The 12,354-nt window shown below is 40.3% G+C and overlaps 1 protein-coding gene across 1 annotated transcript in view; it reads left to right on the forward strand.

Annotated features, from left to right (window-relative positions):
* Positions 1-6,797, forward strand: part of rint1 (RAD50 interactor 1) — a 50,726-nt gene extending 43,929 nt beyond the window's left edge. Inside the window, exons 12-15 of the mRNA XM_073480735.1 lie at positions 636-856; positions 2,920-3,100; positions 3,817-3,935; positions 6,374-6,797. Of these exons, the coding sequence (XP_073336836.1) occupies positions 636-856; positions 2,920-3,100; positions 3,817-3,935; positions 6,374-6,587 (735 nt within the window). The 3' untranslated portion in view covers positions 6,588-6,797. The remainder of the gene's footprint in view (positions 1-635; positions 857-2,919; positions 3,101-3,816; positions 3,936-6,373) is intronic.
* The last annotated feature ends 5,557 nt before the right edge of the window (positions 6,798-12,354 follow it).

The raw sequence follows: 12,354 nt of genomic DNA on the forward strand, positions 1-12,354 counted from the left end.
TCCTCCTTACCTGCTTTACCCACCCCTCACCCCCTGCACTCTCTTGTTTTTTTTTTTTTGTTTTTTTTTCTACCCTTTGTCATCTTCGCCTCTAAAATATACCCTAATTATAGCTAATCAAGCAGATTTTTAATGTTATTAATAATATTGATTTTGATAGCAGTGATCTTCCTGTTCTCCTTCTTCTATTGTTATATATTTTTATATCATTCATTAATTATTTACAATTTCTATCCTCACAGTGACTCCATCCTGCTCCCTCTGGTGGCATGGTGGCATGGTGGGGACGGGCTAGAACACAGTGTGTAGGGCTACCTCCATCCTAAATTTACAAATAAAATGTATAACCATGTAAACAACAACAAAAGGAAAAGAAAAGAATAGCAAAAAAAAACAAAACAAAAAAAAAAACAAAGGGGGAAAAAAAACAAAACCAATGTCAATGCCCCTCCCAGAGTCTGGGACTGGTCTGAGCTGGGACATGACAGTAACCATTCACTAAGCACAAAGATGAATTTAGAGAAAGAGCAGGGATGGAGGATGCTGACCAGGCCTGTCTGTGTTGCTGGGGGGCATTCTCTTGTACCATTTCTCACTGACAGTTGTGTTTACCAGTTTGTTTCTTCTTTCTTAAGTTTTTCCTACAGCTGCAGCAGTCAGCTGTTTCACTTGGTGAGGAAGTGGTACTGGGAGGCCTGGGGGTTATGGATGTGGGTCGCCTGGCTTCTCTAGAGGGCTCTTTATTTGAAGGCCTGTTGGCGTTGCTGGATCGACTTAAAGGGGACATGATGGGCAGACTGCTGGAATGGACCATGAGAGAAATCATAGAGAAATCCAAACCATACTGCCAAGACAGGTGAGACATCAGCCTGTTGATGAGGACATCAATTCTATGCTAGTGATTTTTTTAAAAAAAAGACCCTATGTAGGTACTTGAAGTTGTAGTTGGTTTGGTTAGGACAGTATAGACTAAAATTTTGACTGACTGTAACAATTTACATTTGTTTTTTTTATTGAGATTTCGATATTAAGCTTTGAATGGGAATGCCTTTTGGATTGCACAGTGAAATTGCTGTCCACCATTGTAGAAACAGGAGGTTTGAATCCAGTAGTGGTACCTCTGACTTGGTTCTGCTTTCCAGTGTTCACCATTAATTTTTGTGGGTTGGAGGATGGTGGGGATCATCATGTGTCTGACTTAGCGGTTCCTACTTAGTTTGTTGGAATGCCTGCACAGTTAGGGATAGAACAGGGAGTATTAGCATGAAACTCCTATGCACTGCACCTCCCAGCTCCTGGTGAAGCTCATTGCTGTGAGCGGCTAATCAGGGGATCTGACTGGTTACCTCAGTGCCCCTTGCGAGAGTCGAAATCATTATACACACTTGTTACTATTAATGACTGAAGTGGAAGCAATTTCATTTTCAAATACTTTTCAGTTATACAAGATACTTGACTTCCCTCCTTCATGCAAAATGTAATAGTTTTATGACCCCTATTTAGCCAGGCAGTCAGTACGTTTCCATGCACACTTAAGTCGAGCGACAGTCACAGCTCGATTAGGCCATTCAATTGGACTACTGCAATTCTCCCAGTATACAAGCACCAGGGGAGAATCGATTTATTGATGGAAGTATGTCCGACTCAACCACGGTAGGTGGCGATATGCACTATTTCAACTAGTTGCTACTGGACCTTGACCTATTACGTCACTGACAAGTTAAGAAGCGGCAAATGGGCTGCACAGCAAACGTTGAAAACATGGATGACTTTTCGGAGCTGTGGTGCATGTGCAGAGCACCGAGGCCAGTTCAGGTCCAACAAGGCGTATACATGAAAGAGTAAATCGACTTCCAACCACATTATCTGGGTGTGTTAGTCCAACTTTTATGATTTGATGATTCAATCAGATTAACATGGTTACATGGACTTTAAAAGTACGGTTTCAGTCAGACTAACACAATTGTCTGACTTTTTCTAATATCATGTAAACGTAATGAGTGGCAGGTATTGTCTCACACCTTCCCCTTGCCTTCCTCTCCCCTCATGACCCTGCATCCTCTGCAAAGGAATTGATAGCAGAAACATAAGAAATCTGGAAAAACTGATGATATATTTCTAATTATATAATATATATAATATATGTCTATGCTGGACAATTAAAGCACATACTTCTCAAAGCAGTAGGTTTTATGTTGTTTTCCAGTTGAATTTCTTCATGAGTCTCTGTGCTATCTGTAGGCATTGCTAGCCCCATTCACACTGCCGTTTGCATGTGGGGATCCTGCGCCAATTCTCCGCATCCGCCTCTGTGTGAAAGTTTCAGATGCGGCGAGAGGTGAAATTTCCCTCCGCCTCTGATGCGCCTCCGGAGGTAGTATCAGAGGCACATTATTGATGAACCGAACCAGTGTGAACAGATAAGCCTCTTTATAATAATTATACTCTGGTTCGTCTTTTACGCCGTAGCTGCTTGGCTCTGTGTGAACAACCAACGGCGGCTACTTTGCCCTTATCCCACCAGTCTTAAGAGGTGAAGCCTATACCAAGTAGAACATTTATTATGTACCCTAACTGACCCAGATTTAAAAATAAAAAGTGACAAAGCAAGATCATTCACCAGGTTGGCAAACACTGGCAAATATCTATTCATCCAGACGTGTTTATCAAGAGCAGTAACAGACGTGTTTATACAGTATTTATACAGTATTTAATGCGCTTGTATGATGCTGCCATTTAAGCAGACATGTTTTATATGGTCAACCAGTTGCTTTTGAGCAGTGCTGGCGTTAGCTGAGGGTGGATTATTTTCTCTTTCCATAGTTTTTGTTTTACTAATTTTAAGTTGAAAAAGACTAAATGTGTTAGCACTTATCTATAATCTGTCCACCTTTTACTCTTTAATCTCTGTTTCTTTAGGTGGTTGTCCTTACCATCCCAGTATGACCAGTCCACCATGTCCCTGTCCAGTTCAGCATGTCCCATGATGCTATGTGTGAGGGATAGATTGTTGAACCTTCGTCAGGTCCTGAGTCTTTCTCTATTCCAACTGGCCTGGCAAGGTCTGGCCGAGAGACTTGACAACTTTCTGTACCAGGATGTAAGAGATTAACATTCATTGTCATACTATTTGTGTTTCTCGTCCTTTTGTGTTAGAGCATATTGAAAACAAACTTCAAAGTAGACATGATGCAGTGAGGCTGTTTGGGGATGGGTTATTAGCTGTCCAGCTAGGTCTAAGCTCTGTTTCTTCCAGCGCATTTTCGATATACAGTGGGGAGAACAAGTATTTGATACACTGCCGATTTTGCAGGTTTTCCCACTTACAAAGCATGTAGAGGTCTGTAATTTTTATCATAGGTACACTTCAACTGTGAAAGACGGAATCTAAAACAAAAATCCAGAAAATCACATTGTATGATTTTTAAGTAATTAATTTGCATTTTATTTCATGGACAGTGCTAATGGACACAAAACTGTGGCGGAGAAGTAGTTCCTATCAACCGCCTATTAATTGAACTAGATCCTGGTGATGGTCAAGAGTTACTTTCTGCTGTTCCCTGTTGATGATAAAAGCACACATTTACACCAAATTACTGAATTTTACTTAAAACTTTTAATTTGAAAAACGATCCTACAGCAGAAACATATGTTTCTGAAAGTATCAGTATTTCCATATCAATCTGCACACCAATAGCAATTATATTTTTGTTGCATTTATGTCAAAGAGGGGCAGGGAAGCAAATAACCCACCTGCGTGACTGGTCTACTTGTTCTGTCATAGTGTTAATTACTATGCATGTGTCTCTCTGTCAGGTGATCCTGTCGAATCATTTCAGTGATGGTGGGGCAGCACAGCTTCAGTTCGACATGACCAGAAACCTATTTCCTCTGTTCGGTCACTACTGCAAAAGACCTGAGAACTTCTTTAAGCAGTAAGTGAGAGAGAGAGAGTGTGTGTGTGTGTGTGTGTGTGTGTGTGTGTGTGTGTGTGTGTGTGTGTGAGTGTGTGTGTGTGTGTGTGTGTGTGTTCAATTGTTTACGTCTTTTCTCTGTGTTACTTCCACAGTGCGTGTGCAGATGGTCTTTATTATTATAGTAAACAGTCTTTTTTTTTTACAGTAATATGCTGTAATATTATTTTTACATGTTAATTCAAAAAAGGGACTGACATTCTCACTGTGGTGGCAGAATGTGGTGCAGTGGTTAGCACTTTTGTCGCACAGCAAGAAGATCCTGGGCTTGGTTTCTGGCTGGGGTGGGGTCTTTCCATGTGGGGTTTGCATGATATCCCTGTGTTTGTATGGTTTTCCTCCGTGAACTTATCCAAGTAACAGATCAGTTGTCTCACATTCTAGACTGCCACATCCCTGACGTCTACATTTTATGCAATCATCAGGATTGCAACTACGCAACACCTCTTCTAGTATTCTCCTCACGGCCCAGCCCAAAATCACAATCACATTGCCTCAATGGGCTTTACAATCTGTACAGTGAACGACATTCTCTGTCCTTAGACCCTCAATTCAAGTGAGGAAAAACTTGCCATGTTGATGGGGAAAAAAAACACCTTTTAACAGGAAGAAAAAAAAGAAGATAGAAGAAAGCTTAGGAAGAGCCACAGGGGAGGGATCCCTCTCCCAGGATGGACAGACATGCAATAGATGTCGCATGTACAGAAAAGAACAACAAAATCACAGTTTACAAGTTGCATTGACTTGAGAATATCTGATACAAATTATAATATATGTAAAGGGTGTGGATGCAGGAGATGACTGAGAAGGCCAAGGCATTGCCAAGTGGTGCCCAAGCCACACGACATCTTCTCCAACCGTGGTGACCTGTAAGAGGGCAGGCCACACAAGATAATTAGCAATAGACAGAGAGATCAGAGTGAAGAGGCATCAAATTTTACAGAAATACAGATATAAGGAGATAGTAAAACAGAGGAGAGCAATGATCCAGTGGAGCCCAGGGTATGACGATCCAGAGCCATCAATATGTGAGACAGCAGGAGCCAGGAGAGGAAGATGGTCCCAGGGGCCCGTGGTCCATCAGAAGGGAGTCTGAATGAAAAGAGAGGAGGAGAAGGATGATGATGAGGAGGAGGAGGAAGCTATAGAGAGTGAGAGAGCGACACAGCTTGCAGCCTGTGGGGACAGAAAACTAAAACAAAAGTTAGAAAAATGCAATGTTAATCAGAATAAACAGATTGTTTCTCGTCGGCAGGACAATGTAATTTCTAATACTATAGGTAACTCATTGAGACTGAGACCAACCCACTGAAGAAGCTAGCAATCAAAGTCAAGGACTAATTAAAGGCTAAATCAAAGAAGTAAGTTTTGAGTTTATATTTAAAGGTGCCAATAGAGCCAGATTGTCTGATGTCAGCTGGGAGGTTATTCCAGAGGAAAGGGGCCCGATAGGAAAAAGCCCTGCAGCCAGCTGACTTCTTCTTAACCCTGGGAACCGTCAGAAGCCCTGAATTTTTAGAGCGTAATGCACAAGTTTGAATATATGGTATAATAAGATCTGACATGTACTGAACCGTGGTCTAACTGTATCATTGCACCTCCATACCATACTCGCATAAGAGCTGCAACGATTAGTCGAAATAAAAAAGTTGATTGAAATAAAATTATTTGCCAACCCAAAAGAAAAAAGATAAGCAGTGCAGATAATGGATGGACATTGTTGGTTTCTGGCCCATCACTTTCCAGTTTGTCCTGGTTGGTTTTTACCATTTCATTAAGTTGCACCTCACCTAAACCCTGAGTAACACCCAACAAACTGATTAAATTAGACAAATGACTATTGCAGTCAAGTTAACATGATAACATGAAATCTGTGAGAAAACCACACCACCCATTCACACGTACACCAAATTTATAACTTTGTGTTTTGTTTTTTTTTGCTAAATGTTAATTTATAGAACAATTAATTATCAGTGGGGGTTTGTAAAGTTTAAGTAAAGTTTATGTGATCTTCCCTTAACATTTAGGGACATGTTAGGCCTGTCAGTCATCGCAAAGCGGCCTCCATGAAATAAAAGGAAGAGACAATGAATGAAGAATATATATTTTGCAGAATTGTTGTCAAGGGTCCCGTGATTGGTCTCGTTAGAGATGGTTCTCCAGAGAGATGCACTACTGGCTATAAAGATATAGTGTAGTGTGTTTGTCAAAAGAACCATCTTTGTTTTGTTTTTTTAAACCGTGCATGTGTGTACCAGTTCATACTACTTTCATTACATATGTGAATAGAGAGTATAAGAAAAACAATTAAAGAATAAGAGATGATTGAAAAGGATGACTTTGATTCTATCAGCATTACATAAGTTTTGTTTTTATCTGTTCTTTCTGTCTCTCCATAGTGTTAAGGAGGCGTGTATCATCTTGTCTCTTAATGTGGGCTCAGCGATTCTGCTAAGGAATCTCCTTAAAGAGTCCGAGGTGGAGATGAGAGATTGGCCAGGTGCTGGAGATCCTCCACCAGAGTCTGCATTGCATGAGTTGGGGGTTTACTGCTTGGCATCCTGTGATGTGTTGATTCTCCTCAACCTCAGAGCCTGCTGGCCTGGACAGTAACAGATCTCCTTCGCAATATATGTAGGTGTGCCATTTGCATCACTTTGAGTGCTTGGCAGTTTTCTCTAAATACATTTTTGTCACAGTCTTCTTTGTAAACAACACCATCTGTCATAGTGTTTAGTGAGTTGATGATAATTTTATTGTCACTGTGTGAACTATTTTTTGCGGACCTACCACAAGTATACCACAATAAAGTATGAATAACAATTGTCCTTGGTCTGGAGGATTATGTACTCACCCCACTGATCTGTATTGCTCAAGTCTGCAAGCTTTCAGTTGCCTCATGAATAATGGTTAATGTTTTTTTCATGGTTTTGGTATATTTTTTGTGTGTTCATTTTTCTTGTTTTAATTTTTGGGACACACCTGCCCAGTGTACATTCAACCTACAGCTTGTAAATGAGATAAGATAGAACTTAAAGCTGGAAAGACTGTAGAAACCAGCAAAAGCAGGTTAAATTTGGAAAGTATCGAAATAAACAAAAAAAATTCCCACCTCCTCCCTTCAGCCTCCATTCAAAACATATGAACGCACACTGCGTGACTGCAGACTGCCCTGTTGCTTTCACTGGCCAGTAGGGAGATGTATTAGCGGCTAGTTTAATTTAATTTAATTTAATTTAATAAGTTTATTTGTATCAGGGACAATGTACAAAATAACATAAGTCTCGAGATGAGAGAAGATGCTTTGTACCAGATTTAGCTTACTAGCTACTTTCCATCCGTAGTCCCTAATTCGCTAATCCGTTCACTTATATTATAGCTGGTATTGGCCTGTCAAAGATATATAATTATCATCATCCATTTTGTCCAATATGTGCCAACATTAAACTTTTTTTAACATAACATAATGCAGAAAAAGATGCTTGGGGTAATTTTTAATTAATAAATTCCCAGCAAAATGTATTGTTTGGGTGACCTGTCGTTTTGGACAATAAAGTTTCAATAAATAATGTGAAATATCCTGCCTCTATTATGAACATACCTTTGCCGAATGCCTTTGAGCAACACAATTGAGGGATCAACGGAAGAAAAAAAAAGTGTTTATGTATGCATTAATTTCCAATATATCGATATCGGAATATCTGTATCAGTATCAGCCCCAAAAATCCAGCATCTTCTGGCTCTAAAGCAAAATAGCCATCACAAATGAACCTCAGTCCAACAAGGCTACCCAGCATGACAGTTACACCAGGGGTACTCGGTAGGTGATTTTTAAATTTTTAACAGGGGGGATGACCCAATGGGAGCACCACCCTGCCCCGACACACGTATGTACACCTCCCAAAGGACATTGTTGCAGGACGCCTTAACCATAACTGTGACATTTCTTATTCTATAAAACTCAATTTTATCCAGTTATCTTCCTTCTCTCCCTACTACGACTTTCTTTTTATAACTGTATTAAAGTAATGAGTAAATACACCTTTTAAATTGTAGGCAGTGGACTGAGTTTATTCAGGCAGGGTTTTCTCATGTTTCTCACAATTCACTACAAGCAGGGTCATTTTAAGTTACATGACCCCTTGGAATTTTTTACCATCTAAATTCCTTGAAGGACACAAAATGAACATTGTGCACAATAGTAGAGCCCAACCGATTTATCGGCCGATATCAGCCTCTCACAGATATATCGGTATCGGTGTATATATTGTCCGATATGCACCGATATGAAAACTTTATATTTAAAAACTATAATGCAGAAAAACATGCTTGGGGTAATATAAAATTGGTGTAATGACATAGTTTGTCCAGCAGAGTGCGCTTCAACGGGGGATAAAACAGCTGGTGTCAGGAAATGTAACAGCTACCTCACTAATGGTTGAACTATAAACCAGCACAAAAATGACAATTACCAACATAACATAAGCCACCATGTTCTGAACAGACACTAAAAACACTAACAAAAAGTAACATTTTAGTTTTAGAACAAGCACTGTGCGCCGTCGATCGCGGCCGCTTGTGATTTGTAACACACTTTCTGCTACTAGGGGATGGAGAGGGATGGCAGGTTAACAAGGGGGATGCTTTTAGGTAATTTTGCTAACAAGGGGGACGGCATCCCCCCTCATATCGCCTACTGGGGGTACTTCTAATTTCTCGTACTTATTGTTTCCTTGTTCCTCTCTTGAACTGGAACTTGTTCCTGTCCACCATCTTTCAGGCCATCCTCATGCTCTTATTTGTGGTCTCTGAGCAGCCTTCACAGAAGCCTTTCAACTGGCCATCATGCCCCCTTAGTGATTGCTGCAGCTGATTAGACTGATCTGATACACCACTGGAGTTTCATACCGGTGTGAAGATAGATAACAGATTAAACTCTTTTTTTTTAGATTTTAGATTTTGTTTGTTTTCTGATTCACCACCGAGTTAAACTGTGTCAGCCTGACAAAAGCACCACAAACAACTTTCTTCATTTATTGGAAACATTTTTCTTTTCATGGTCTTTTAAACACGTGAGACTGATCATTCCTGTGTATCGGGTTTCATATGTTACATCATTACAGTTTTCTCTGAAACATTTAGCCTAAAAATAGCAATCAGAATATCAATGAATACAGATGAAAATAATGAATAAATATATAAATGCATTCTGCAAGTTCAAATGGTTCCTGTGCCTCTGAGCAGACCCAGTACACACTACAGTATAAATACAGACCGCAGCTTGTTCTTCATGCATGTGTTTGTTAAACAGGTATCAGACAGAAAATCACAGGCACACTTTGAACTTTAAGGTTGTGGAATCCAAGACGTTTAATGTGTATAACAAAAGCTTCATTCGCCTGAAAAATTAATAATCAGGATATCCCGACATGTCCAATGAGGGAGACCAAATAGGAACTGAACACACACAAACTACAAAACGAGACGGCAAGCAGATGCAGATGCAGCTGCCTGAAGGGAGTTGCAGACTTTAAACCCTGTGTGGGTGTGTCCTTACAGCAGCACACCTGGGTCAAAATAAGGGAACAAGGGAAGTTGAAGCTTTCACAGAACATACACAAATGCTGTGGACAGTAACATCAAGTTCACGCAGGAAGATGTCAGAGGAGATAGTCTGCCCTTCTTGGACTGTGCAGTACACATTGAAGAAGACAGAAGCCTCAACACTGAGGTGTACAGAAAACCTGCACACAGATCAATACTTGCTGTTCGACTCTCATCACCCACTGCAGCACAAGCTGGGGGTCATCAGAACCCTAAACCATCGGGCTGAGACCGTGCCCACAAAGAAAGAGGGGAAGGAGAAGAAACAGAAGTACATCAGGGGAGCACTTAAAACCTGTGGATACCCAAACTGGATCTTTGTCAAAACCTCTAAAAGATCCAGAGCCGACAGAGAAGAGGAGACGGAAAAACATAACAACATTGTCATTCCTTATGTCGCAGGAATATCTGAGAAACTCAGGAGGATCTTCAATAAACATCACATCCTGGTTCACTTCAAACCTACCAACACACTGAGGCAGAAACTTGTCCATCCTGAGGACAAAACAACCAGGCATACGCAGAGTAATGTAGTTTATGCTGTTGAATGCAGCCAGGACTGCACAGATTTGTACATTCGGGAAACAAAACAACCTCTCCGTAAGTGAAGGGCATAACACAGGAGGGCCAACTCCTCAGGTCAAGACTCTGACTCTTCCTTTGAGGACAACAATTTACACATCTTGGCCAGAAAGACGGATGGTTTGAAATCATCTGTTATGCTTTGTTTTGTTATTGTTGGATTGTATTTCTTTCTTGGTATGTAGCCACATATTTCTATCAATGTATGGAGGTTAGAAGATAAACAGTGACAATGTGACAGGTATCACTTGCTTATTATTTTCTTTAGACAATTAGTAATTTCATTTGGTTTGGTTGGGTATGATTGTGTTTATTCTAATAAGTTAATTTTCCTGATTTGCTTTGTTTGTAAATTAGCTGTTGTCTTTTGTGTTCAGTGTTTATGTTAATCCCTCTTGTGTTAGTATGGGCTGATCACCCAGAATATACGTTCCCCTCTTGTGCTCAGTAGTTTAGGTCTGTTTTGGTCTGTTTGTCTTCTGTTAGCTTGTTCAGTTGACTTTTTGTACAGTTCTGTTGATTTGACCTCTTTTATGGGCCCAGTCCTTTATTATTTTCGTTTGAGAAATTTTGTTTGCTTTATACTTTGGATAAATAAAACCCCCTTTTTTTGAAGTTACTACCTGTTGTCCTCATTGCTGACTGACTCGGTCCCTCACAGTCTTCATGAGGATCTCCCAGCGCTGAAAAAATTAAAGTACCTTTATTGAAGGTTATTCAGTGTATGTCAATATTTCGATTGTTATTTCTAGAGAAAAGGTAATTACTGAAAATAAGACTATTTGTAATAACACAGAAAAATGTAAGTCAATTCTAAACAGATGGCTGCAGAGGGACATCACAATTATTGTCCAGGCTTATTTACTCAGCTTCCTCCTTACCCATATCGACAGAAATGATAAAAACTAAATAAGGTGAACTTTAAGTTCATATGGAGAAACAAGTGTCAGTAAATAGGAAAGAATGACATGCCAAAAAGCTATGAGGATGGAGGCGATTGATTTTGATGTGATGAATGGTGTTTTGAAATTCGAAATGGTTAAAATCCTTTAATGCTAAAAGGAGACTCCTTCTGGTTTACTGTTACTAATTTGGTCTTTCAAAGTGTAGTTCATTACCACTAGTTCATTACCAGTTAAACTGTCTGCTTTCTATCAGCAGCTGCTCCTCTATTGGAAGTTAATTTGCAAACATAACTGTACACCACATAAACACTACTCTGTGAAAGAATAAATACATTCTGTGGGGCAAACAAATCTGTGTATATGGAGTAATGGAACTCCAAACGGATTTGGGCTGTAACCCATTTTATAGATGACTGTGGAAATTTGTTACAGTATGAAGAGTTTTGTGAGAAATATTCTATTCAATCTACTGTGAAGAACTATAAGAGGATGATAAAAGCCATTCCAGCTTCCCTAAGATCAATGGTGAAAGAAGGCCTTTTGTATTGTAACGCCCATGGTCTAGGGGAACCCAAGACATAACATGATGTGTGTCTCCCATTCTTTCCACTCCCAGGAAAGCCAGCGTCACTGAGGAACCGCATTCAAAGTAGCATTTATTTTTCTTCAGAGGGAGAACAAGGCCAACACAACAAACAAAAGAATATGTTTACCCCTATCTTCCTGCCGCAAATCTAAATATAAACAAAGGACAAAATCTTACCTAACTCCTAAATCAGTATTAACAGGAGCAGTAGGCGATTTGAGGGGGGGATGAGGGGGGATGCCGTCCCCCTTGTTAGCAAAATTACCTAAAAGCATCCCCCTTGTTAGCCTGCCATCACTCTCCATCCCCTGGTAGCAGAAGTGTGTTACAAATCACAAGCGGCCGCGATCGACGGAGCACAGTGGAGTCAAGCCGTGCACAGCTGCTTTGTTCCGGCTGCCTGGTCGTTTTTTGACGGAAGCCGCAACAAGCTGCACAGAGCAGATCGCGCCGGCAGGAAATCAGAGACACAGGAACATAGACATATAAAGAGGGAGAGGGAGATTGCAGTCAGCCGGCAGTTCAAAAAGGGCTCCTCTCCTCCCTCTGATCAATCCTGTGTCAGCAGTCAAGCTGAGCAAGCCAATCAGCAATTACTAAGACAGCTCTGCTTAGAAGGAATTAATTTGCATGACAGTCAATGCACTAACAACGTTATTAGGAATATTCTGGTTTCCCAAACCCAATCAGAAAAAATTACATT

Source organism: Pagrus major, chromosome 14 (assembly GCF_040436345.1).
Source record: "Pagrus major chromosome 14, Pma_NU_1.0".
Taxonomy (NCBI): domain Eukaryota; kingdom Metazoa; phylum Chordata; class Actinopteri; order Spariformes; family Sparidae; genus Pagrus; species Pagrus major.